Below are 27,645 nucleotides of genomic sequence, written 5' to 3'. Positions count from 1 at the left end.
TCTCCTCTGGGACCTCTTACAGTGCACCAGTGAATCTGTCTGGAGATCAGCAGCAGAAACTCCCTCATGTCAGAACTCTCTCAAACTCTGAATCGTTTTCTCCAAGAAGAGCCTACCTCTTCTGAAGGCTCTTCTGGTTACAACAGGTCCAACCAGGATAAACTCTCTAAGTCAGTTGATGGAGGGCTTGGATTTCACCTGCAACACTCTCTTCAGAGCAGCACCTGGGTTGGCTCTTGACTGAACATATAGCAGAAGATGGAGATGAGGGTGTGGTTGCCAAATTAAAATTCTGTTTACCCCAGGGGTCTTCACAACAGGGTGCTCAGGGGCTGCAGAAAATATGAATTTTATGCTACCACCATTGTCAAAATATAGTAGACTTCCTCCATCAAGGGTTCAGTTCTAATCTATAATCATTAGTTCCCTTCTAAGAATGGATATTTCAGGGATGGGTGAGTGGTGTCCAAGGCAGGTGGTTAATACCTGGACAGAGAGTCTCAGGTACAGACTCTATCACACACCATCACATGGTGGGGATGGAGGGTGGTGCTCAGCATGAAGTTTCATGCCTCTGTGTACCTACTGTGGTAACTGGGAGGCTGAGTCATGCACAAAAGTCTACAGGAAAATAAACCCTTGTGAGTTCCAGAGTTTGTTCTTGACTAAAGATTCTCCTGTCCCTCTGTCCTTCCAGGGACAGAATTAATCATTCAGATCCCATAAAATTCTAACATTCAGAAGCTGGAGAAAGCTAGCCACAAATATACCAACTCTGTCTAGGTCTTCTATTCTGATTTTTCTATGTCTAAAAATAAAAATGCTGGAAGGGTCATTACCCAGAGAAGGAAAGCATGACTGTGGTCCCCTCTCTGCTGGGTCCCAGGAGGAGGATCCCACACTGACTGTGATCACCTATGTGGGGCTGAGCCTCTCCCTGCTCTGCCTCCTCCTGGCAGCCCTCACCTTCCTGCTGTGCAAAGCCATCCAGAACACCAGCACCTCGCTCCACCTGCAGCTTTCGCTCTGCCTCTTCCTGGCCCACCTGCTCTTCCTCACAGCCATCGACAGAACTGAGAACAAGGTACTTATACTTTTCCAAAATACTCCTCCCCCAGGGGTTCTGAGTTCATGGAGCCACACTGCTTTGGACACTTTAGTAAAATGACTTGGGTTTCAGGTAAGGTTAAATTGGTAAATAACCAGTCTCACATTGACTGCCACGACTAGAAGACAAACACTCTGTTGACAACTCCTTCATATACATCAAAGTTCTCCCTAGTGGAAAGTTACAGAAGTACCGGGGCCGTGCTCCACCCTGACAGTCCCTCCTGGTGACACCTTCCTCCTCCCGCAGGTGCTGTGTGCCATCATCGCAGGTGCCTTACACTATCTCTACCTGGCCTCCTTCACCTGGATGCTGCTGGTGGGCCTGCACCTCTTCCTCTCTGCACGCAACCTGATGGTGGTCAACTACTCCACTATCAACAGGTTCATGAAGAAGGCCATGTTCCCTGTTGGCTACGGAGTCCCTGCTGTGATTGTGGCCATTTCTGCAGCATCCAGGCCTCATCTTTATGGGACACCCACCAGGTAAATTAACTTCCAACTGTTCTTATCTCTCCAGCACAATCATGTGTTGTAGAACAAATGTAGTATTTGACTATGACAGATCACAATATACAGACACTAAGTAATAATCCCTAGGTCATCTTTGGTAGAGGATGATAATAATTAAGGAGAATGCCTTCAACCTCTGTTTGTGAAATAACAAAGAGGAAATCAAAGGAAGTGCTGAGGGCATCACTTAGAAAAATATAGCCTGCTTTTTTATCCTAATTCTAGAGGATGTTTCAATTTTTCATTTGTAATAGTAGACACTGTAATTTACCCCACTTTGCAGATAAGTAAACTGAAGCACAAATAGTTTAAGTAAATGCAGAAACGTGCACAGTTTAATTCAGTTTAGTAGGTAGCCAAGCTTAATTCAAATTCAGAGTCAAGATTCTTAGCTTACACTTTTATTTTCAGCTTTTAATACTAGAATTAATGCTTTTGCATTTTTGTTGACATATGCTACATATATTGTAGGGCTTCCCTTGTGGCTCAGCTGGTAAAGAATCTGCCTGAGATGTGGGAGACCTGGGTTCGATCCCTGGGTTGGGAAGAAACGCTGGAGAAGGGAAAGGCTACCACTCCAGTATTCTGGCCAGGAGAATTCCATGGATTGAATAGTCCAGGGGGTCACAAAGAGTTAGACATGACTGAGCAACTTTCACTCACTCACTGAAAAATTCACCCTTTAAAAGTGTACAAATCAGTGGTTTTTAGAATAGTCACAGAGTACTGCAGCTATCATCGCAGTCTAATTTTACAACATTTTCAACGCCCCAAAGAAACCTCATACACAATAAAATTCACTTCTCATTCCTTCTACCCACTCCTCTGCCCCAACCCCTGACAAATGCTTATCTACTTTCTGTCTCTATTGGATATTTCACATAAATGCAATTATGCATGTGGTCTTTCGTGGATGTTTTTACTTAGCCTTAAGTTTTCAAGGTTCATTCATATCGTAGTATGTATCATGACCTCACTTTTTGTTGTTGTTTTTGTTGCTATCATTTTGCAAATAATATTCCATTATATGGATATGTCACATTTTGTTTATCCATCCATAAGCTGATAGACAGATTATTTACCTTTTTGTAAAGCTATTATGTGAGATCACTACAAACATAAATGTACAAGTTTCATTTTTCCTGGTTATATATCTACTCTACAAGTAGAATCCTGGGATCAAATGGAAGATCTGGTTAGCCTTCTGACAAACCACCACTTGTTTTCCAAAGCTTCTGGACCATTTTACAAGCCAACTAGCAATATACGAGGGTTTCAGTTTCTCCATGTCATTATCAGTTGTAGTAGTAGTAGTAATGAGAATGGAGTCAAATTTCATTGTGGTTTCAATTTGTGATTTCTCCAATGACTATTGACGTTGAGCATCTTTTCACCTGCTTATTGACCATTTGCATATTTTCTTTGAAGAAACACATATTCAAATATTTTACCTTTTTTTGAAACTTTTGACTTTATTAATATTGGCATTGAAAATACCAGGTAATGCCTTTTCAGAAAAAAAAATGGCATTGAATTATCATAAAATCATGACATAAATCAAACTCTCAAGGAAGAAATGTCTATAAGGTCAAGATGATACTACAAAGCAGAACAAAGCAGGATGTTATTGCAGTCAACAGGCAAAAAGTAACTTCTAGAATCCACTCCTTGGGATCCTTAGAACTATGTACATATTTCTACACATATTTGAAGAAGATAGGCACATATCCATCATCAACAGTGATACAGTCTTTGTTTTTACCTTATGGGATGCAGTCATCCATCTTAAGTGAAAATGATTTTCACTCTTCTCAGAATAAAAAGTCACATCCTTCCAAAGGGTATTATATTAATTACTGGCCTATATCAAGTATTTCATAATTTCTTTGGTTTATTTTTAAACTGAAATATAGTTGATTTACAAAGTCATGTTAATTTCTTCTGTACAACAGACTGATTCAGTTATATATGAACATATGCATATATATTCTTTTCAATATTCTTTCCAATTATGCATTTTTTAAAATTGGAGGATAATTGCTTTACAATGTTGTGTTGGTTTATGCCATACAACAGTGTGAATCAGCCATAATTACATACATATATACTGAGCCCCTTTGAGTCTCCCTCCCTTCCCCCTATCCCACCCCTCCAGGTCATCACAGAGCACCAGGCTGGGCTCCCTGTATTACACAACAACTTCTTATCAGCTATTTGTTGTACACATGGTGGTGTATATATGTCAATGTTATTTTCTCAGTTCATCCTACCTTGTTCTTCCCTCACTGTATCCACAATTCTATTCTCCATGTCTGCATCTCCATTCCTTCCCTGCAAATAGCTCCATCAGTACTATTTTTCTAGATACTATATAACCACATTACTATATGATATTCGTTTTCTCTTTTTGACTTACTTCACTCTTGGTAAGAGTCTCTAGGTTCATCCACCGCACTACAACTCATTCAAATTCGTTCTTTTTTACAACTGAGTAAGATTCCATTATATATTTATACCACAACTTCTTTATCTATTCATCTGTCAGTGGATATCTAGGTTGCTTCCATGTCCTGGCTATTGTAAATAGCACTGCAGTGAACACTGGGGTACATGTATCCTTTTAAATTATGGTTTTCTCAGGGTAATTGCAAAGTAGTGAGATTGCTGGGTCATATGTTTGTTTTAATCCTAGATTTTTAAGGAATCTCCATACCGTTCTTCATAGTGTCTGTATCAATTTACATTCCCACCAACAGTGCAAGAAGGTTCCCTTTTCCCCACACCCTCGCCAGCATTTTTGTTTGTAGATTTTTGACGATGGCTATGAATTTAAGTAAGAAATAGATTTAAGGGCCTAGATCTGATAGATAGAGTAGCTGATGAACTATGGAATGAGGTTCATGACGTTGTACAGGAGACAGGGATCAAGACCATTCCCATGGAAAAGAAATGCAAAAAAGCAAAATGGTTGTCTGGGGAGGCCTTACGAATAGCTGTGAAAAGAAGAGAAGCGAAAAGCAAAGGAGAAAAGGAAAGATATAAACATCTGAATGCAGAGTTCCAAAGAATAGCAAGAAGAGAAAAGAAAGCCTTCTTCAGGGATCAATGCAAAGAAATAGAAGAAAACAACAGAATGCGAAAGACTAGAGATCGCTTCAAGAAAATTAGAGATACCAAAGGAACATTTCATGCAAAGATGAGCTCGATAAAGGACAGAGAAGGTATGGACCTAACAGAAGCGGGAGATATTAAGAAGAAATGGCAAGAATACACAGAAGAACTGTACAAAAAAGATCTTCACGACCCAGGTAATCACAATGCTGTGATCACTGACCTAGAGCCAGACATCCTGGAATGTGAAGTCAAGTGGGCCTTAGAAAGCATCACTACGAACAAAGCTAGTGGAGGTGATGGAATTCCAGTTGAGCTATTCCAAATCCTGAAAGATGATGCTGTGAAAGTGCTGCACTCAATATGCCAGCAAATTTGGGAAACTCAGCAGTGGACACAGGACTGGAAAAGGTCAGTTTTCATTCCAATCCCAAAGAAAGGCAATGCCAAAGAATGCTCACACTACCGCACAATTGCACTCATCTCACACGCTAGTAAAGTAATGCTCAAAATTCTCCAAGCCAGGTTTCAGCAATACATCAACCATGAACTTCCTGATGTTCAAGCTGGTTTAAGAAAAGGCAGAGGAACCAGAGATCAAATTGCCAACATGCAATGGATCATGGAAAAAGCAAGAGAGTTCCAGAAAAACATCTATTTCTGCTTTATTGACTATGCCAAAGCCTTTGCCTGTGTGGATCACAATAAACTGTGGAAAATTCTGAAAGAGATGGGAATACCAGACCACCTGAGCTGCCTCTTGAGAAATCTGTATGCAGGTCAGGAAGCAACTGGTCAGTTAGAACTGGACACGGAACAACAGACTGGTTCCAAATAGGAAAAGGAGTACGTCAAGGCTGTATATTGTCACCCTGTTTATTTAACTTATATGCAGAGTACGTCATGAGAAACGCTGGACTGGATGAAGCACAAGCCGGAATCAAGATTGCCAAGAGAAATATCAATAACCTCAGATATGCAGATGTCACCACCCTTATGGCAGAAATTGAAGAGGAACTAAAAAGCCTCTTGATGAAAGGGAAAGAGGAGAGTGAAAAGGTTGGCTTAAAGCTCAACATTCAGAAAACGAAGATCATGGCATCTGGTCCCACTACTTCATGGGAAATGGATGGGGAAACAGTGGAAACAGTGTCAGACTTTATTTTTCTGGGCTCCAAAATAACTGGAAATGGTGACTGCAGCTATGAAATTAAAAGGCGCTTACTCCTTGGAAGGAAAGTTATGACCAACCTAGATAGTATATTCAAAAGCAGAGACATTACTTTGCCAACAAAGGTTCGTCTAGTCAAGGCTATGGTTTTTCCCGTGATCATGTATCATGTGATCATGTAAGAGTTGGACTGTGAAGAAGGCTGAACGCCGAAGAATTGATGCTTTTGAACAGTGGTGTTGGAGAAGACCCTTTAGAGTCCCTTGGACTGCAAAGGAGATCCAACCAGTCCATTCTGAAGGAGATCAGCCCTGGGATTCCTTTGGAAGGAATGATGCTGAAGCTGAAACTCCAGTACTTTGGCCACCTCATGCGAAGAGTTGACTCATTGGAAAAGACTCTGATGCTGGGAGGGATTGGGGGCAAGAGGAGAAGGGGACGACAGAGGATGAGATGGCTGGATGGCATCAGTGACTCAAAGGACGTGAGTCTGAGTGAACTCCGGGAGTTGATGATGGACCGGGAGGCCTGGCATGCTGCGTTTCATAGGGTCGCAAAGAGTAGGACATGACTGAGCGACTGATCTGATCTGATCTGATGAATTTAACTCAGATGACCATTATATCTACTACTATGGGCAGGAACCCCTTGGAAGAAATTGAGTAGCCATCATGGTCAACAAAAGAGTTCGAAATGCAGTACTTGGATGCAATCTCAAAAACGGTAGAATGATCTCTGTTCATTTCCAAGGCAAACCATTCAATATCACAGTAATCCAAGCCTATTTCCCAACAAGTAATGCTGAAGAAGCTGAAGTTGAACATTTCTGTGAAGATCTATAAGATCTTTTAGAACTAACACCCAAAAAAGATGTCCCTTTTCATTATAGGGGACTGGAATGCAAAAGTAGGAACTCAAGAAACACCTGGGGTAACGGGCAAATTTGGCCTTTGAATACGGAATGAAACAGGGAAAAGGCTAATAGAGTTTTGCCAAGAGAAAGCACTGGTCATAGCAAACACCCTCTTCCAACAACAAGAGAAGACTCTACATATGGACATTACCAGATGGTCAACACCAAAATCACATTGATTATATTCTTTGCAGCCAAAGATGGAGAAGCTCTATACAATCAGCAAAAACCAGACTGGGAGCTAACTGTGGCTCAGATCATGAACTCCTTATTGCCAAATTCAGACTTAAATTGAATAAAGTGGGGAAAACCACTAGGCCATTCAGGTATGACCTAAATCTAATCCCTTATGATTATACAGTTGAAGTGAGAAATAGATTTAAGGGCCTAGATCTGATAGATAGAGTGCCTGATGAACTAGGGACAGAGGGTCATGACACTGTACAGGAGACAGGAATCAAGACCATCCCCATGTAAAAGAAATGCAAAAAGGCAAAATGGCTGTCTGGGGAGGCCTTACAAATAGCTGTGAAAAGAAGAGAAGCGAAAAGCAAAGGAGAAAAGGAAAGGTATAAGCATCGAAATGCAGAGTTCCAAAGAATAGCAAGGAGAGACAAGACAGCCTTCCTCAGCGATCAATGCAATGAAAGAGAGTAAAACAATAGAATGGGAAAGACTAGAGATCTCTTCAAGAAAATTAGAGATACCAAGGGAGCATTTCATGTAATGATGGTTTCAAAGATGGGCTCAAAGGACAGAAATGGTATGGACCTAACACAAGCAGAAGATATTAGGAAGAGGTGGCAAGAATACACAGAAGAACTGTACAAGAAGATCTTCATGACACAGATAATAACGATGGTGTGATCACTGACGTAGAGCCAGACATCCTGGAATGTGAAGTCAGGTGGGCCTTAGAAAGCATCACTACGAACAAAGCTAGTGGAGGTGATGGAATTCCAGTTGAGCTATTCCAAATCCTGAAAGATGATGCTGTGAAAGTGCTGCACTCAATATGCCAGCAAATTTGGGAAACTCAGCAGTGGACACAGGACTGGAAAAGGTCAGTTTTTATTCCAGTCCCAAAGAAAGGCAATACCAATACCAAAGAACGCTCAAACTACCACACAATTGCACTCATCTCACACGCTAGTAAAGTAATGCTCAAAATTCTCCAAGCCAGGCTTCAGCAATACATGAACCATTAACTTCCTGATGTTCAAGCTCATTTTAGAAAAGGCAGAGGAACCAGAGGTCAAATTGCCAACATCTGCTGGATCGTCGAAAAAGCAATAGAGTTCCAGAAAAAACATCTATTTCTGCTTTATTGACTATGCCAAAGCCTTTGACTGTGTGGATCACAATAAACTGTGGAAAATTCTGAAAGAGATGGGAATACCAGACCACCTGAGCTGCCTCTTGAGAAATCTGTATGCAGGTCAGGAAGCATTAGTTAAAATTAGACATGGAACAACAGACTGGTTCCAAATAGGAAACGAAGTATGTCAAGGCTGTTTATTTAACTTATATGCAGAGTACATCATGAGAAACACTGAGCTGGAGGAGCACAAGTTGGAATCAAGATTGCCGGAAGAAATATCAATAACCTCAGATATGCAGATGACACCACCCTTATGGCAGAAAGTGAAGAGGAACTAAAAAGCCTCTTGATGAAAGTGAAAGTGGAGAGTGAAAAAGTTGGCTTGAAGCTCAACATTCAGAAAACTAAGATCATGGCATCTGGTCCCATCACTTCATGGGAAATAGATGGGGAAACAGTGGCTGACTTTATTTGGGGGGCTCCAAAGTCACTGCAGATGGTGATTGCAGTCATGAAATTAAAAGACACTTACTCCTTGGAAGTAAAGTTATGACCAACCTAGAGAGCATATTCAAAAGCAGAGACATTACTTTGCCAACAAAAGTCTGTCTAGTCAAGGCTGTTTTTCCAGTGGTCGTGTATGGATGTGAGAGTTGGACTGTGAAGAAAGCTGAGCACCGAAGAATTGATGCTTTTGAACTGTGGTGTTGGAGAAGACCCTTCAGAGTCCCTTGGACTGCAAGGACATCCAACCAGTCCATTCTAAAGGAGATCAGTCCTGGGTGTTCATTGGAAGGACTGCTGCTAAAGCTGAAACTCCAATACTTTGGCCACCTCATGCAAAGAGTTGACTCATTGGAAAACACTCTGATGCTGGGAGGGATTGCGGGCAGGAGGAGAAAGGGACAACAGAGGATGAGATGGCTGGATGGCATCACTGACTCGATGGACATGAGTTTGAACTCCAGGAGTTGGTGATGGACAGGGAGGCCTGGCATACTGTGATTCATGGGGTTGCAAAGAGTTGGACACGACTGAGCGACTGAACTGAACTGAACTGAACTGAACTAAATTCTGACCAGTGTGAGTTGATACCTCACTGTAGTTTTGATTTTCATTTCTCTAATGAGTGATGTTGAGCATCTTTTCATGTGTTTATCAGCCATCTGCTTTATTCGATAGAATATTGAACAGAATTCTGTGTGCTACACAACAGGGCCTTGTTTATCCATTCCACATGTAATCACAACCCCCTCCCCCTTGGCAACCACAAGTCTGGCCACTACATCCACAAGTCTGTATCCGTTTCATAGATAGGTTCGTTTGTGTCATATCTTAGATTTCATAGATAAGTGATGTCATATGGTATTTATCTTTCTCTGTCTGACTGACTTCTCTAGTGTCATAATTGCTAGTTGCAGCCATGTTGCTGCTAATGGCACAGTTTCATTGTATTTGTGTCAGGATAGTATTCCATTGTGTATATGTACCACATCCTCTTTATCTGTGCCTCTCAGAGACACTTCTCCTTTTTTTCCTCTGTATGTAGCATATTTTCGTGTTTCTTTGTATGTTGCTTAGAAGTAAGTCTCAGTCATGTCCATCTCTTTGCAACCCCATGGACTATAGAATCCATGGAATTCCCCAGGCCAGAATACTGGGATGAGTAGTGGTTCACTTCAGGGGATCTCCCCAACCCAGGTATCGAACCCAGGTCTCCCACATTGCAGGCAGATTCTTTACCAGCTGAGCCACCAGGGATATTATAATTATTGTTTAACACTAGATGTTTTAGATAATACATTGTAACACTCCAGTTATCAGATCCCTCTGCCTTCCAAGGTTTCCTGTTTTTAGTTTGCTGCTCTTTGTTTAATAGTTTAATGACATTCCTAGACTAGTTCTGTGTATTGATAATTGCCTGCAGTGTGTGACCTTTGAGTTCTAGTTTAGGTTCTTGTTTTTATTTTTTAGTTCTAAGTGCCTAGGATCTCATATCTGGTTCAGTATAATCTAGTGGCCAACCAGTGTTTGGCCATACGATTTCTTTTTTTTTTTTTAATTTATTTATTTTAATTAGGGGTTTCCTTAAATGCCTTGCCTGTATGTTTTGCACACTTCCACAAAGGCATCTGTGTGAGAAGCCACATCTTCAGACTTCAGGAAGATTATGTAACAGTGTGGGCTTTCACGTCCTGACTGCACAAGCCTCAAGATCAGCCAGAGATGAGAGACTGTTGTCTTCTTTCTCAGGTCTTCACTGAGCATGGGCATATCCTTGTGCATCCATGGATTTCTAGGAATATTTCAGAGCTTTTCAAAGTTCCCCATGTCCCTGATTTTCTCCAGTACTCCTTTTTAAATTCACAATCTAGTTGACTCCACCTGAGATCATATCTTTGGGAAACTGGAGATGTGACAGTAATTTGTATTATTTTGGTAATGTCCTAAAGGTGGGCTTTTGTAATGTCCCTCACTAAGATGAGCTGTCACCCAAATCAAAAAACCACCAAATTTGGAGACTAAAGAGTTCTCAGGGAGCCAAAATTGAAAAAAATAAATGTACCCCAATGTTCATTGCAACACTATTGACAATAGCTAGAACATGGAAGCAATCTAGATGTCCATCGACAGATGAATGGACAAAGAAGCTGTGGTACATGTACACGGTGGAATATTACTCAGTCATGATAAGGAATGTATTTGAGTCCGTGCTAGTGAGGTGGATGAACCTAGAACCCAGTATACAGACTGAAGTAAGTCAGAGGAAACAAAAATCATATATTAACACATGTACATGGAATCTAGAAAGCTGGTACTGCTGAACCTATTTTCAGGGCACCAATGGCTTCCCATAATCTGCCTACCAATAAAGGGGACACAGGCTCAATCCCTGAGTCAGGAAGATCCCCCAGAGAAGGTAACTGCAACCCTTTCCAGTATTCTTGGCCTCTGAATTGCATGGACAGAGGAGCCTGGCGGGCTACAGTCCAGAGCATCACAAACAGTCAGACATGACTGAGTGACTAAACAGCAGTCGGGACACAGATACAGAGAACAGACTTATGGATGGTGTTGGGGGGAAGGAGGTGAGGATGGAATGTATGTAGAGTGCAACATGGAAACATATACATTACCATATGTAAAATAGATACTCAGTGGGAATTGGCTGTGTGGCTCAGGGATCTCAAATCGGGACTCTGTAACAACCTAGAGGGGTGGGATGGGGTGGGAGAGAGGTTCAAGAGGGAAGGGTCATAGGTATACCTATGGCTGTGTCAACTACAAATCGGCACTTACCAAGAGCATTGCTAATGACTGAACAACAAAGGCATTTGCCATCTGCCTCTATGGAGATGGAACCCCATGCTGCTATAGTGTTGACCTTCAACAATCCCTGAGGGAGTTTAAGGTGGAGTGAGGCACTCTGTGCTCCAGGGAATCTGGTGGGACAGGTCTTTAGATAGTTGGATGTTTTTAGGAACAGATTTTATTATCTCAATCCTTGCATCTCCTCATTTAGGGCTTCTCATCTAGAGAAGCACTAAATCCCTTCATGGTGACATCCTCATGACTAACAAAAGCCTTTTGTAAAATGAGTGCTTCATGCCATTGAACTCCCCCTTCACCAAAACCTTATATATTGACTTTCCCCCACTTCTGCTTTGGAGCAGTCTCTCAGAGCTGTCTGAGATGCTGCCCCTCCCCGGGCTGCAGTCCTCATTTTGCCCCAAATAAAACTAAACTCACAACTCTCAAGTTAAACACCCTTTTTTTTTTAGTCGACAGCTGATTCATGTTGATATATGACAAAAACTGCTGGTGCACTGGGACGACCGAGAGGGAGGGTATGGGGAGGGAGGAGGGAGGAGGGTTCAGGATGGGGAACACAGGTATACCGGTGGCAGATTCATCTCGATATTTGGCAAAACTAATACAATATTGTAAAGTTTTAAAATAAAATAAAATTTTAAAAAATAAAAAATAAATAAATAAAAATAAATTTAGTTATTTTTAAAAACAGTTCCCAGGGAGTTAAAGGGTCAGAAAAAAGATATTGACTGTGCTCTGGGTATAATATGATGCTTTTAATGAAGATCCAAAAACAGTCACATATCTTTACTGCCTGCAATGCTATTAGCTTTTGGCTGCTACACCACTTAGCTGGGGAGAGATGGAATGGAAATAGTTCAAAGGGAAATGTTGCAGACTTTTTTCACCCATCTTATTGAGGTTCCACAGTTTCTCTTGGATCAACGACTTTCAGTTTGTTCTGTGGCCTTGGATAACTGCCAGTTTTGAAATGGTTGGTATTAGTTGTTTTGCTTGTATTTTGGTTGTTTTAGGAGGAGTTCAAGTTTACCAAGGTCTTCAGTCTCCTGTTCAGGAAGTCAATCTCCCAGAACATGCACACTTAACCATACCATGCTGCTAAAGTTGATGTTTATCTGTGTCAACTGAGCTCTCTCCAGGAATACTTGAACACTTCAGTTTTCTCAAGCTTAATGCAGTGAAGTGTACTTCATTCTTCTCAGTGGCTGCTATATTTTCCTGAAATTTCCCACCATGCTCTCTGTTGTTCTAGAATGTCTCACTCTCTAGTTTACAGTAATGTAAGACTTAAAAGACGCTTACTCCTTGGAAGGAAAGTTATGACCAACCTAGATAGCATATTCAAAAGCAGAGACATTACTTTGCCAACAAAGGTTCGTCTAGTCAAGGCTATGGTTTTTCCTGTGGTCATGTATGGATATGAGAGTTGGACTGTGAAGAAGGCTGAGTGCTGAAGAATTGATGCTTTTGAACTGTGGGGTTGGAGAAGATTCCTGAGAGTCCCTTGGACTGCAAGGAGATCCAACCAGTCCATTCTGAAGGAGATAAGCCCTGGGTTTTCTTTGAAAGGAATGAAGCTAAACCTGAAACTCCAGTACTTTGGCCACCTCATGCAAAGAGTTGACTCATTGGAAAAGACTCTGATGCTGGGAGGGATTGGGGGCAGGAGGAGAAGGGGACGACAGTGGATGAGATGGCTGGATGGCATCACTGATTCGATGGACATGAGTCTGAGTGAACTCCGGGAGTTGGTGATGGACAGGGAGGCCTGGAGTGCTACGATTCACGGGGTCACAGAGTCAGACACGACTGAGCGAATGAACTGAACTGAACTGAACTGAAGACCAACAGTGATTTCTATCTGTAAAACCTTGAGCAATAGACGTCAGTTCTCTATGCTTCAGTTTCTAATCAGTTACTCGATAAGAGAACTTCTGCTTTTCACTGTTGTTAAAATTAAACTGAATAACTCAACAAGAATAGACAAATAACTTAATTTAACAATGGACACAGCCTTTGGGAGTTGGAAGAGGAGAAAGTCCTAAGACCTCATAAGACCCTCCCCTGCCAAGTCATGACTGTCCACCCACATTCACCACACAAACTATCCCAGGATGGGTTCACTCTCCAGGCTCATAGTGGGAACAGCCTCTCGCTCCAGACTTGACAGTGCTGGATCCTGAGACAAATTAACTCATTAGTCTCTGTGGACATGCTTATTTTTTTAATTTATTTATTTTAAATGAAACAAATATTAATATTTTAATGATAAAAGGTACAATTCACAAAGACAATAGACATCATAAACCATTAAACACTTTATCAACAAAGAACAAAGACACATAAAGCAAGAATCAAAAGAAATATGAAGAAAGAAAAAATATATATAGTGAGGCATATTAATATTTCTCAGAATATTTTATCAATTGCTTAAAAAATAATAGAGGAGCATCTTGAATGATGTCTTAATAATTTAAATAATTTCATAATTTGTATGGAAACACAAAAAACCTTGAATAGCCAAAGCTATCTTGAGAAAGAAGAATGGAACTGGAGGAATCAACCTGCCTGACTTCAGGCTCTACTACAAAGCCACAGTCATCAAGACAGTATGGTGCTGGCACAAAGACAGAAATATAGATCAATGGAACAAAATAGAAAGCCCAGAGATAAATCCATGCACATATGGACACCTTATCTTTGACAAAGGAGGCAAGAATAGACAATGGATTAAAGACAATCTCTTTCACAAGTGGTGCTGGGAAATCTGGTCAACCACTTGTAAAAGAATGAAACTAGAACACTTTCTAACACCATACACAAAAATAAACTCAAAATGGATTAAAGATCTAAACGTAAGACCAGAAACTATACAACTCCTAGAGGAGAACATAGGCAAAACACGCTCCGACATAAATCACAGTAGGATCCCCTATGACCCCCCTCCCAGAATATTGGAAATAAAAGCAAAAATAAACAAATGGGACCTAATTAAACTTAAAAGCTTCTGCACAACAAAGGAAACTATAAGCAAGGTGAAAAGACAGCCTTCAGAATGGGAGAAAATAATAGCAAATGAAGCAACTGACAAACAACTAATCTCAAAAATATACAAGCAACTCCTACAGCTCAACTCCAGAAAAATAAATGACCCAATCAAAAAATGGGCCAAAGAACTAAATAGACATTTCTCCAAAGAAGACATACAGATGGCTAACAAACACATGAAAAGATGCTCAACATCACTCATTACCAGAGAAATGCAAATCAAAACCACTATGAGGTACCATTTCATGCCAGTCAGAATGGCTGCGATCCAAAAGTCTACAAACAATAAATGCTGGGGAGGGTGTGGAGAAAAGGGAATCCTCTCACACTGTTGGTGGGAATGCAAACTAGTACAGCCACTATGGAGAACAGTGTGGAGATTCCTTAAAAAACTGGAAATAGAACTGCCTTGTGACTCAGCAATCCCACTGCTGTGCATACACACCAAGGAAACCAGAATTGAAAGACACGTGTACCCCAATGTTCATCGCAGCACTGTTTATAATAGCCAGGACATGGAAGCAACCTAGATGTCCATCAGCAGATGCATGGATAAGAAAGCAGTGGTACATATACACAATGGAGTATTACTCAGCCATTAAAAAGAATCCATTTGAATCAGTTCTAATGAGGTGGATGAAACTGGAGCCTATTATACAGAGTGAAGTAAGCCAGAAAGCAAAACACCAATACAGTATACTAACGCATATATATGGAATTTAGAAAGATAGTAACAATAACCCTGTGTACGAGACAGTAAAAGAGACACTGATGTATAGAACAGTCCTTTGGACTCTGTGGGAGAGGGAGAGGGTGGGATGAATTGGGAGAATGGCATTGAAACATGTATAATACCATGTATGAAACGAGTCGCCAGTCCAGGTTCGATGCACGATACTGGATGCTTGGGGCTGCTGCACTGGGACGACCCAGAGGGATGGAATGGGGAGGGAGGAGGGAGGAGGGTTCAGGATGGGGAACACATGTATACCTGTGGCAGATTAATTTTGATATATGGCAAAACCAATACATTTAAATAGTTCAGTTCAGTTCAGTCGCTCAGTCGTGTCTGAGTCTTTGAGACCCCATGAACCACAGCACGCTAGGCCTCCCTGTCCATCACCAGCTCCCAGAGTCCACCCAAACCCATGGCCATCGAGTCAATGATGCCATCCAACCATCTCATCCTCTGTCGTCCCCTTCTCCTCCTGCCCTCAATCTTCCCCAGCATCAGGGTCTTTTCCAATGAGTCAGCTCTTCGCATCACGTGGCCAAAGTATTGGAGTTTCAGCTTCAACATCAGTCCTTCCAATGAATACCCAGGGCTGATCTCCTTCAGAATGGACTGGTTGGATCTCCTTACAGTCCAGGTGACTCTCAAGAGTCTTCTCCAACACCACAGTTCAAAAGCATCAATTCTTCGGTGCTCTTAAGTTTTCTTTATAGTCCAACTCTCATATCCATACATGACCACTGGAAAAACCATAGCCTTGACTAGACGGACCTTTGTTGGCAAAATATGTCTCTGCTTTTGAATATGCTATCTAGGTTGGTCATAACTTTCCTTCCAAGGAGTAAGCGTCTTTTAATTTCATTGCTGCAATCACCATCTGCAGTGATTTTGAAGCCCCCAAAAATAAAGTCTGACATTGTTTCCACTGTTTCCCCATCTATCTACCATGAAGTGATGGGACCAGATGCCATGATCTTCGTTTTCTAAATGTAGAGCTTTAAGCCAACTTTTTCACTCTCCTCTTTCACTTTCATCAAGAGGCTCTTTAGTTCCTCTTCACTTTCTGCCATAAGGGTGGTGTCATCTGCATATCTGAGGTTATTGATATTTCTCCCAACAATCTTGATTCCAACTTGTGCTCCCTCCAGCCCAGCGTTTCTCATGATGTACGCTGCGTATAAGTTAAATAAGCAGGATAACAATATACAGCCTTGATGTACTCCTTTTCGTATTTGGAACCAGTCTCTTGTTCCATGTCGAGTTCTAACTGTTGCTTACTAACCTATACAGGTTTCTCAAGAGGCAGGTCAGGTGGTCTGGTATTCCCATCTCTTTCAGAATTTTCCACAGTTTCCTATGGTCCACACAGTCGAAGACATTGGTGTAGTCAATAAAGCAGAAATAGATGTTTTTCTGCAACTCTCTTGCTTTTTCCATAATCCAACAGATGTTGGCAATTTGGTCTCTGGTTCCTCTGCCTTTTCTAAAACCAGCTTGAACATCTTGAAGTTCACAGTTCACATATTGCTGAAGCCTGGCTTGGAGAATTTTGAGCATTACTTTACTAGTGTGTGAGATGAGTGCAATTGTGTGGTAGTGTGAGCATTCTTTGGCACTGCCTTTCTTTGGGATTGGAATGAAAACGGACCTTTTCCAGTCCTGTGACCACTGCTGAGTTTTCCAAATTTGCTGGCATATTGAGTGCAGCACTTTCATAGCATCATCTTTCAGGATTTGAAATAGCTCAACTGGAATTCCATCACCTCCACTGGCTTTGTTCGTAGTGATGCTTTCTAAGGCCCACTTGACTTCACAATCCAGGATATCTAGCTCTAGGTCAGTGATCACACCATCGTGACTATCTTGGTCATGAAGATCTTTTTTGTACAGTTCCTCTGTGTATTCTTGCCACCTCCTCTTAATATCTTCTGCTTCTATTAGGTCCATACCATTTCTGTCCTTTATTGAGCCCATCTTTGCATGAAATATTCCCTTGGTATCTCTAATTTTCTTGAAGAAATATCTAGTCTTTCCCATTCTATTGTTTTCCTCTATTTCTTTTCATTGATCACTGAGGAAGGCTTTCTTATCTCTCCTTGCTATTCTTTGGAAATCTGGATTCAGATTCTTATACCTTTCCTTTTCTCCTTTGCTTTTCACTTCCCGTCTTTTCACAGCTATTTGTAAGGCCTCTTCAGGCAGCCATTTTGCTTTTTTGCATTTCTTTTTCTTGGGTATGGTCTTGATTCCTGTCTCCTGTACAATGTCACGAACCTACGTCCATGTTCATCAGGCACTCTATCTATCAGATCTAGTCCCTTAAATCTATTTCTGACTTCCACTCTATAGTCATAAGGGATTTGATTTAGGTCATACCTGAATGGTCTAGTGGTTTTCTTCACTTTCTTCAATTTCAGTCTGAATTTGGCAATAAGGAGTTCATGATCCCAGCCATAGGCAGCTCCCAGTCTTGTTTTTGCTGACTGTATAGAGCTTCCCCATCTTTGGCTGCAACGAATATAATCAATCTGATTTCAGTGTCGACCTTCATATTTAATTCATTTATATTAATCATATGCTACACAGATATATTTAAAAGTTTGAATCTTATATGCTGTTCTTAGATGTCCATAGGACATTTAGAAAAACTGGCAAAAGGATGAACATTACTAAATTTCAAAAGTAGAATTCATTTTTGTGTGTGTGATTCAGTTATACATGTACACATATAATATTTTTTAATTATTTTCTGTTATAAGTCATTATACAAAATATTGACTACAGTTCCCTGTGCTATACAGTAAACTTTTGTTTCTCGTTGCATATCCATTTTTTTAATTAGAAATGTAGCATTCTATTCATACTAAGTCAAGCAAGTGGAATCAAAATGTCATAAAATTTTTAGTTAGGCAAAAATTAATATTTTTGAAAATATATATTACACATATTATTTTTATATATGTATACTAAACCTTTTGAACTACACTTGATAAAGGCTTGAGAAAGAATGTCAAAAAAATAAGAGATGAAGAAATTGGAAAACATAAACTAAATGAAATGGGAGCCATGAATATGAAATAGAAACAGTGAAACAAACTAGATAAAAGTAAAAGGTCCAGGTGTTTTTAAATGTGGCTGCTCATTAGAAACATATTTGGAGCTCTGGAAAAAAAAAAAAAAAAAGAAATGCAATACCTGGGCATTTGTATTTTCCAAATATTCCAAGATGATTCTGATATACATATGGACTTTAAAATGTGTGTGTCCATATGTATATCAGAATCATCTTGGAATATTTGGAAAATACAAGGATGGGGAACACATGTATACCCATGGCAGATTCATGCTGATGTATGGCAAAACCAATACAATATTGTAAATTTAAAAAATAAAATAAATTAAATTTTTTTTAAGTGATTACAGATTTTCTAATAAATGCTAGTTTGGGTGATATCGAATTCTATAATTTTTTTGTTGACCAATCATGATACAATAATACTAAGTAAGTAATAGTTCAGTTCAGTTCATTCGCTCAGTCATGACTGACTCTGCACAACTTCAGGCTTCCTGTCCATCATCAACTCCTGGAGCTTGCTCAAATTCATGTCCATTGAGTCAGTGACGCCATTCAACTGTCTCATCCTCTGTCTTCCCCTTCTCTTCCTGCCTTCAATCTTTCCAAGCATCAGGGTCTTGGAAAGACACCAATGAGTCAGTTTTTCGCATCAGGTGGCCAAAGTATTGGAGTTTCAGCTTGAGCATCAGTCCTTCCAATGAATATTCAGCACTGATTTCCTTTAGGATGGACTGGTTGGATCTCCTTGCTGTCCAAGGGACTCTCAAGAGTCTTCTCCAACACCACAGTACAAAAGCATCATTTCTTTAAGGCTCAGCTTTCTTTATGGTCCAACACTCACATCTATACATGACTACTGGAAAAAGCATAGCTTTGACTAGAGGGACCTTTGTTGGCAAAATAATGTCTCTGTTTTTTAATATGCTCTCTAGGTTGGTCATAGCTTTTCTTCCAAGGAGCAAGTGTCTTTTAATTTCATGGGTGCAGTCACATTCGGCAGTGATTTTTGAACCCTAGAAAATAAAGTCTGTCACTGTATCCACTGTTTTCCCACCTATTTGCAGTGAAGTGCTGGAACCAGATGCCATGATCTTAGTTTTTGAATGTTGTGTTTTAAGTCAGCTTTTCTCTCTCCTTTTTCACTTTCATCAAGAGGCTCTTTAGCTCCCCTTTGCCTTCTGCCTAAGAGTGGTGTCACCTGCATATCTGAGGTTAATGATAATTTTCCCTGCAGTCTTGAATCCATCTTGTGTTTCATCCTGCCTGGCATTTCACTAGATGTATTCTGCATACAAGTTAAATAAGCAAGGTGACAATGTTCAGCCTTAAAATACTCCTTTCCCAGCTTGGAACCAGTCAGTTGTACCATGTCTGGTTCTAACTGCTGCTTCTTGACCTGCATACAGATTTTTCAGGAAGCAGGTAAGGTGGTCTGATAATCCCCTCTCTTTAAGAATTTTCCACAGTTTGTGTTGATCCACACAGTCAAAGCTTTAGTGTAGTTAATGAAACAGAAGTAGATGTTTCTCTGGAATTCTCTTGCTTTTTCTATGATCCAACAGGTGTTGGCAATTTAATAGTTACAGAATCACAGAATGGATGCTCATCAGTTTTCACAATTGATAGCCAGACAAAAAATAAAAGATGATTATAATTGCAAACCATAATGGGAACACGATTAATCTAACAATATAAAATAATTACATACAATTTGGGGAGTCAAGCAGAGTGATGTGGTAAGTGGAAGTATATACCTGGGCATGTTTTCATCTGCTCAGCCAGTCTATATCTTTTGGTTGGTGCACTTAATTCATTTACATTTAAGATAATTATTGATATATATGATCCTATTACCATTTTCGTAATTGTTTTGGGTGCATTTTCTCTAGGTAGGGCTTTTCCTTTTCTGTTTACTGCCTAGAGAAGTTCCTTTACCATTTGTTGTATAGCTGGTTTAGTGGTACTAAGTTCTTTTAACTTTGGTTGTCTGGAAAGCATTTGACTTCATCAAATCTGAAGGAGAGTCTTGCTGGGTAGAGTATTCTTGGTTATAGATTTCTCTCTTTCATCACTCTGAATACATCATACCATTTGCTTCTGGCTTGTAGAGTTTCTGTTGAGAAATCAGCTGATAGCCTGATGGGAGTTCCCTTGTATGTCATTTGCCATTTTTCCCTTGTTGCTTTTAATATTTTATCTCTGTCTTTAATTTTTGCCAATTTGATTACCACATGTCTCAGCTCAGTGTGTTCCTCCTCGGGTTTATCCTGCCTGGGACTCAATGTGCTTCTTGGACTTGGTTGACTATTTTCTTTCCCATGTTAGGGAAGTTTTCAGCTAATACTTTCTCAGGTTGCTTATCTCTCTCTTCTCCTTCTGGGACCCCTATAATGTGAATATTCGTGCGTTTAATGTCCCAGAGGTCTCTTAGGCTGCCTGCATTTCTTTTCATTCTTTCTTCTATATTCTGTTCTATGGCAGTGATTTCTACCATTCTGTCCTCCAGGTCATTTATCCGTGCTTCTGCCTCAGTTATTCTGTTATGGATTCCTTCTAGGGTATTATTCATCTCTGCTTCTTTGTTCTTTAGTTCTTGTAGGTCTTTGGTAAACATTTCTTGTATCTTCTCAATCTTTGCCTCTATACTTTTCCCAAGATCCTGAATCATATTCATTATCATTATTCTGAACACTTTTTGTGGAATGTTGCCTTCATCCACATCATTTAGCTGTTTTTCTGGGGGGTTACCGTTTCCCTTCATCTGAGATGTAACTTTCTGCTTTTTCATGCTGATTAACTTTCTGTGGTGTGGTTTTGTTTTGGTTGCTGTGGGATTGTGGTTCTTCTTGCGTCTTCTCTTTGTGTAAGCTTCCTAATGGCAGGGACTGGTGGTGGGAAAACCTGTGTCGTGCTTTGGTGGGCAGGGCCTTACTCAATAAAGCTTTAATCCAATTATCTGCTGATGGATGGGGTTGCACTTCCTCTCTGGTAGTTTTTTGGCCTAGATGACCCAACCCTCAGGTCTATGGGCTCTGTGGTCAGGTTAATTTCCCCAAGAGGGTTTACACCAAAGGAGACATTCCCAGATAGCTGCTGCCAGTCCCCTCTGTCCCTGTGATGAGCCCCTGCTGACCCACACCTCCTCAGGATACCCTCCAACATTGCAGGTAGTTTTGGTTCAGTTTCCTGTGGAGTCACTGCCCGTTTCATTTCAGTCTTGGTGCATGCAAGGTTTTGTTTGTGCCCTCCAAGAGTAGAGTCTCTGTTTCCCCCAGTTCTGTGGAAGTCTTGTAATCAAATCCCACTAGCCTTCCCAGTCAGATTCCCTGAGGATTCCCAGCTCCTTTGTTGGGCTCCCAGGCTAGAAGCCTGACGTGCGGTTCCAAACCTTCACAATGGTGGGTGATCTTTTGTATTATTGTTCTCCAGGTTGTGGGTTACCCACCCGGTGGGTATAGGATTTGATTTTATCGTGATTGTGCCCCTCCTACCATCTCCTGCCATTTCTTCTTTATCTTTGGGCGTGGAGTATCTTTCTTTGGTAGATTCCAGCGTCCTCCTGTCTGTGGTTGTTCAACAGCTAGTTGTGATTTTGGTGCTTTTGCAGGAGGAGATGAGCAGAATCCTTCTACTCCTCCATCTTGAACCAGAAGCCCTGGACATGCTCCCTTTCAGTTGTAGGTCTCTTCTTGGTTGTGACTCAGAAAGGCCAAGTCCTCTTTCCGTTTGACTCCAGGTCTGTCTCTTCAATTTTTCTGCCTGTTTGCTAGTTATGACCCTCTCCTCAATCTGGTTAAGTATTCCTGTCAAGTATTGTTCTTCTGAAAACAGAATTTCTGTCTCTAATACCAAGTTCAACGGTGATTCCTTGCCTGCTTGCTTAGTCACTAAGATGTATCCAACTCTTTGCAACCCCATGGACTGTAGCCGTCCAGGCTCCTCTGTCCATGGATTTCCCAGGCAAGAATACTGGAATGGGTTGGCATACCCAGGGAATCTGCCTGACCCTGGGTCAAACCTGAGTCGCTTGCATCTCCTGCATTGGAAAGCAGATTCTTTACCACTCGCCACCATTCCCCAAAAAAGGACACTAATTTTGAATAAAGATTTCTCCAAAGATAAGTAAATGACAGTAAGTGCATGAAAAGATGTTCAATATCATTAGTCATTAGGAAAATACAAATCAAAACCCACAAAAGGACACATCACTTCATACTCATTCACTTAAATGATTAAAGGAAATAAAGACTGACAATTAGAAAAATGAAAAGTTATGGACCAGTTAGAACCCTCATACATTGCTTGCTGAAATGAAATTAGTGCAACCACTTGTAGAAAACAATTTCTCAAAAGTTTTGATATGTAGGTACCAAATGACCCAGCAATTCCGCTCTTGGGTATATATACTAAACATATGAAAACCCACACAAAAAAATTACATCAGTGTTCATTGCAGCATATTCAGAATACCCAAAGCCTGAGAATGACATAAATGTCCATCAGCTGATGAAGGCATACCAAAATGTAGCATAGCCACATAATAGAATATTATTCAGCTATGAAGAAAGACTAAAAATGAGTTTTCAGCCATAAAACCATGTAGCAACATGAATGAACCTTGAAAACATTAAGTGAAGGAATCTAGTCACAGAAGACCACGTACTGTATGATTCCATTTACGTGAGTACCCTGAACAGGCAGATCCATAGTGACAGAAAGTTGATTAATTGTACTCGGGGGCTAGAATCAGGGTTGGGATGCATGGAAATGGGAAGGAGGATTTCCTCATGCTATTGTGAATGCAGTTTCTTTTTGAGGAGTTGAAAGTATTCTGAAGTTAGACTGTGGTGATGGTTGCACAACTCTGTGACCATCCAGAGATCACTCAACTGTACAGTTTTAATGGGTAAATTTCATTGGATGTTAAATCATATCTCAATAAAACCATAATTTAAAAAAAAAAAGTAGTGGATGAGTTTTACAGCAGATAAAAAATTAAATTGAATAATGCAAGAAAGGCTCTTAAAACTATGTTAGGTTCAGAGGACTCTCAAAAACTAACACATTTACAGACTTCCCTGCTTCAACCCTGATCTACTCATCGGTCTTGTTTCTACTGAAACATGATTTCTTTGGGAATCTTCCTTAACCATTCTATTTCCTTAGACCCAAAACTGAGCATTACATTCAAAGATACATTGTCATAACCTCCCTTTTTTTATCATTAAATTGTGTATCTCCTGCCAATATGGGATTTACATGTATAGTCTCTTCACCACTTTATTGTCAGAGAAAATCACAGAATCTGTCAAAAAAGAGACACTCAATACTTCTTGAGTAATGAGTGAATTATATAATTATTATAGATCCCTAAGGATAAATGCAATTTTTTAAGGGAGTCACTTTTTAAATATCTGTTTTTTACTTTCTTTATTATTTTTTATATATTTCATTTTATTTTATAACTTTACAATATTGTATTGGTTTTGCCATATATCAACATGAATCTGCCACAGGTATACACGTGTTGCCCATCCTGAACCCTCCTCCCTCCTCCCTCTCCATACCATCCCTCTGGGTCGTCCCAGAGCACCAGCCCCAAACATCCAGTGTCATGCATCAAACCTGGACTGGCGACTCGTTCCATATATGATATTATACATGTTTCAATGCCATTCTCCCAATTCATCCCACATTCTCCCTCTCCCACAGAGTCCAAAAGACGGTTCTATACATCTGTGTCTCTTTTGCTGTCTCGTATACAGGGTTATTGTTACCATCTTTCTAAATTCCATATATATGCGTTAGTATACTGTATTGGTGTTTTGCTTTCTGGCTTACTTCACTCTGTATAATAGGCTCCAGTTTCATCCACCTCATTAGAACTGATTCAAATGGATTCTTTTTAATGGCTGAGTAATACTCCATTGTGTATATGTACCACTGCTTTCTTATCCATGCATCTGCTGATGGACATCTAGGTTGCTTCCATGTCCTGGCTATTATAAACAGTGCTGCGATGAACATTGGGGTACACGTGTCTCTTTCAATTCTGGTTTCCTTGGTGTGTATGCCCAGCAGTGGGATTGCTGGGTTATAAGGCAGTTCTATTTCCAGTTTTTTAAGGAATCTCCACACTGTTCTCCATAGTGGCTGTACCAGTTTGCATTCCCACCAACAGTGTAAGAGGATTCCCTTTTCTCCACACCCTCCCCAGCATTTATTGTTTGTAGACTTTTGGATTGCAGCCATTCTGACTGGCATGAAATGGTACCTGATTGTGGTTTTGATTTGCATTTCTCTGAATATGAGTGATGTTGAGCATCTTTTCATGTGTTTGTTAGCCATCTGTATGTCTTCTTTGGAAAAATGTCTATTTAGTTCTTTGGCCCATTTTTTGATTGGGTCATTTATTTTTCTGGAGTTCAGTTGTAGGAGTTGCTTGTATATTTTTGAGATTAGTTGTTTGTCAGTTGCTTCATTTGCTATTATTTTCTGCCGTTCTGAAGGCTGTCTTTTCACCTTGCTTATAGTTTCCTTTGTTGTGCAGAAGCTTTTAAGTTTAATTAGGTTCCATTTGTTTATTTTTGCTTTTATTTCCAATATTCTGGGAGGTGGGTCATAGAGGATCCTGCTGCGTTATATGTCCGAGAGTGTTTTGCCTATGTTCTCCTCTAGGAGTTGTATAGTTTCTGGTCTTACGTTTAGATCTTTAATCCAGTTTGAGTTTATTTTTGTGTATGGTGTTAGAAAGTGTTCTAGTTTCATTTTTTTACAAGTTAAAGATCATACACCATGACCAAGTGGGCTTTATTCCAGGGATGCAGGATTCTTCAATATCCACAAATCAACCAATGTAATACACCACATTAACAAGTTGAAAAATAAAAACCATATGATTATCTCAATAGATGCAGAGAAAGGCTTTGACAAAATTCAACATCCATTTATGATACAAACTCTCCAGAAAGCAGGAATAGAAGGAACATACCTCAACATAATAAAAGCTATACATGACAAACCCACACCAAACATTATCCTCAATGGTGAAAAATTGAAAGCATTTCCTCTAAAGTCAGAAACAAGACAAGGGTGCCCACTCTCACCATTACTATTCAACATAGTTTTGGAAGTTTGGGCCACAGCAATCAGAGCAGAAAAAGAAATAAAAGAAATCCAAATTGGAAAAGAAGAAGTAAAACTCTCACTGTTTGCAGATGACATAATCCTCTACATAGAAAACCCTAAAGACTCCACCAGAAAATTACTAGAACTAATCAATGAATATAGTAAAATTGCAGGATATAAAATCAACAGACAGAAATCCCTTGCATTCCTATACACTAATAATGAGAAAATAGAAAGAGAAATTAAGGAAACAATTCCATTCACCATTGCAACGAAAAGAATAAAATACTTAGGAATATATCTATCTAAAGAAACTAAAGACCTATATATATAAAACTATAAAACACTCGGAGAAGGCAATGGCACCCCACTCCAGTACTCTGGCCTGGAAAATCCCATGGACAGAGGAGCCTGGTGGGCTGCAGTCCATGGGGTCACTAAGAGTCGGACAAGACTCAGCGACTTCACTTTCACTTTTCACTTTCATGCATTGGAGAAGGAAATGGCAACCTACTCCAGTGTTCTTGCCTGGAGAATCCCAGGGATGGGGGAGCCACGTGGGCTGCCGTCTATGGGGTCGCACAGAGTCGGACATGACTGAAGCAACTTAGCAGTAGCAGCAGCATAAAACACTGGTGAAAGAAATCAAAGAGGACACTAATAGATGGAGAAATATACCATGTTCATGGATTGGAAGAATCAGTCTTGTGAAAATGAGTATACTATCCAAAGCAATTTATAGATTCAATGCAATCCCTATCAATCAACCAATGGTATTCTTCACAGAGCTAGAATAAATAATTTCACAATTTGTATGGAAATACAAAAAACCTCAAATAGCCAAAGCAATCTTGAGAAAGAAGAATGGAACTGGAAGAATCAACCTGCCTGACTTCAGGCTCTACTACAAAGCCACAGTCTTCAAGACAGTATGGTACTGGCACAAAGACAGAAATATAGATCAATGGAACAAAATAGAAAGCCCAGAGATAAATCCACGCACCTAGGGACACCTTATCTTTGACAAAGGAGGCAAGAATATACAATGGATTAAAGACAATCTCTTTAACAAGTGGTGCTGGGAAAACTGGTCAACCGCTTGTTAAAAAAAATGAAACTAAATATCTGTTTTTAATTGGAGGATAATTGCCTTGCAGTGTCTTATTTGTTTCTGCCATACAACAATGTGAATCACCCATAAATATGCATATATTTCCCCTTCTTGATACTCCCTCCCACCCACCCCCATCCCATGCCTCTTGGTTGTCACAGGGCATTGGGTTGAGTTCCCTGTGTTATACAACAACTTCCCACTAACTGTTTTACACATGGTAATGTATACGTTTCAATGCTGCTCTCTCAATTCACCCCACATTCTCCCCTCATTGTGTCCGCAAGTCTGTTCTCTATGTCTGTGTCTCTATTCCTGATCTACAAATAAATTCACCAGTACCATTTTTCTAGATTCCATATATATGCACTAATATGCAATATAAATTCATTTTTAAATTAATTTTCATTGGAATATAGTTGATTTACAATGTTGTGTTAGTTTTTGCTGTACAGCAAAGTGAATCAATTATCCATATACATATATTCAGCCCCTTTTCAGATTCTTTTTGCATATAGGTCATTACAAAGTATTGAGTACAGTACCCTGAGCTCTATAGTAGGTCCTTATTAGTTATCTGTTTTAAATATAGTAGCGTGTATATGTCAATCCCAGTCACCCAATTTATTCCCCCCTTTCCCCCTTGGTAAGTATAAGCTTGTTTTCTACATCTGCGACTTTATTTCTGTTTTGTAAATAGGCTCATTTATATACTTTTTTTAAGATACTGCATATAAGCAATATCATATATTTGTCTTTCTCTATCTGACTTACTTCACTCAGTATGACAATCTCTAGGTCCATTCATGTAACTGCAGATGGCATTATTTAGTTCTTTCTGACTGAGTAATATTCCACTGTAAATATGTACCACATCTTCTTGATCACAAATGCATTTTTTATTCTCTCCCTTCTCAGCTGCTGGCTCCATTCAGAAAAGGGATTTAAATGGGGTTTCCTTGGACCAGTCTGTGCCATCTTCTCTGTGAGTGATGACATCAAAGCATCTTTAATACTCAGCTAAGCATCATTTAAAGAGAACTAAAAGTGGGGGGCATGGGTTGGTGACAGGTGACAAGA

General features: G+C 40.1%; 1 protein-coding gene across 5 annotated transcripts in view; it reads left to right on the top strand.

Annotated features, from left to right (window-relative positions):
• Window positions 1-27,645, top strand: part of LOC123335168 (adhesion G protein-coupled receptor E2) — a 71,632-nt gene that overhangs the window by 27,442 nt on the left and 16,545 nt on the right. For all 5 annotated transcript variants that reach the window (XM_045166740.1, XM_044948244.2, XM_045166739.1 and 2 more), the window contains 3 exons: window positions 887-1,084; window positions 1,358-1,593; window positions 27,484-27,550. In XM_045166740.1, the coding sequence (XP_045022675.1) occupies window positions 887-1,084; window positions 1,358-1,593; window positions 27,484-27,550 (501 nt within the window). The remainder of the gene's footprint in view (window positions 1-886; window positions 1,085-1,357; window positions 1,594-27,483; window positions 27,551-27,645) is intronic.

Source organism: Bubalus bubalis, chromosome 9 (assembly GCF_019923935.1).
Source record: "Bubalus bubalis isolate 160015118507 breed Murrah chromosome 9, NDDB_SH_1, whole genome shotgun sequence".
NCBI classification, from domain to species: Eukaryota; Metazoa; Chordata; class Mammalia; order Artiodactyla; family Bovidae; genus Bubalus; species Bubalus bubalis.
The sequence above is the reverse complement of the archived record's forward strand: the minus strand, read 5'-3'. Positions and strand labels throughout refer to the sequence as shown.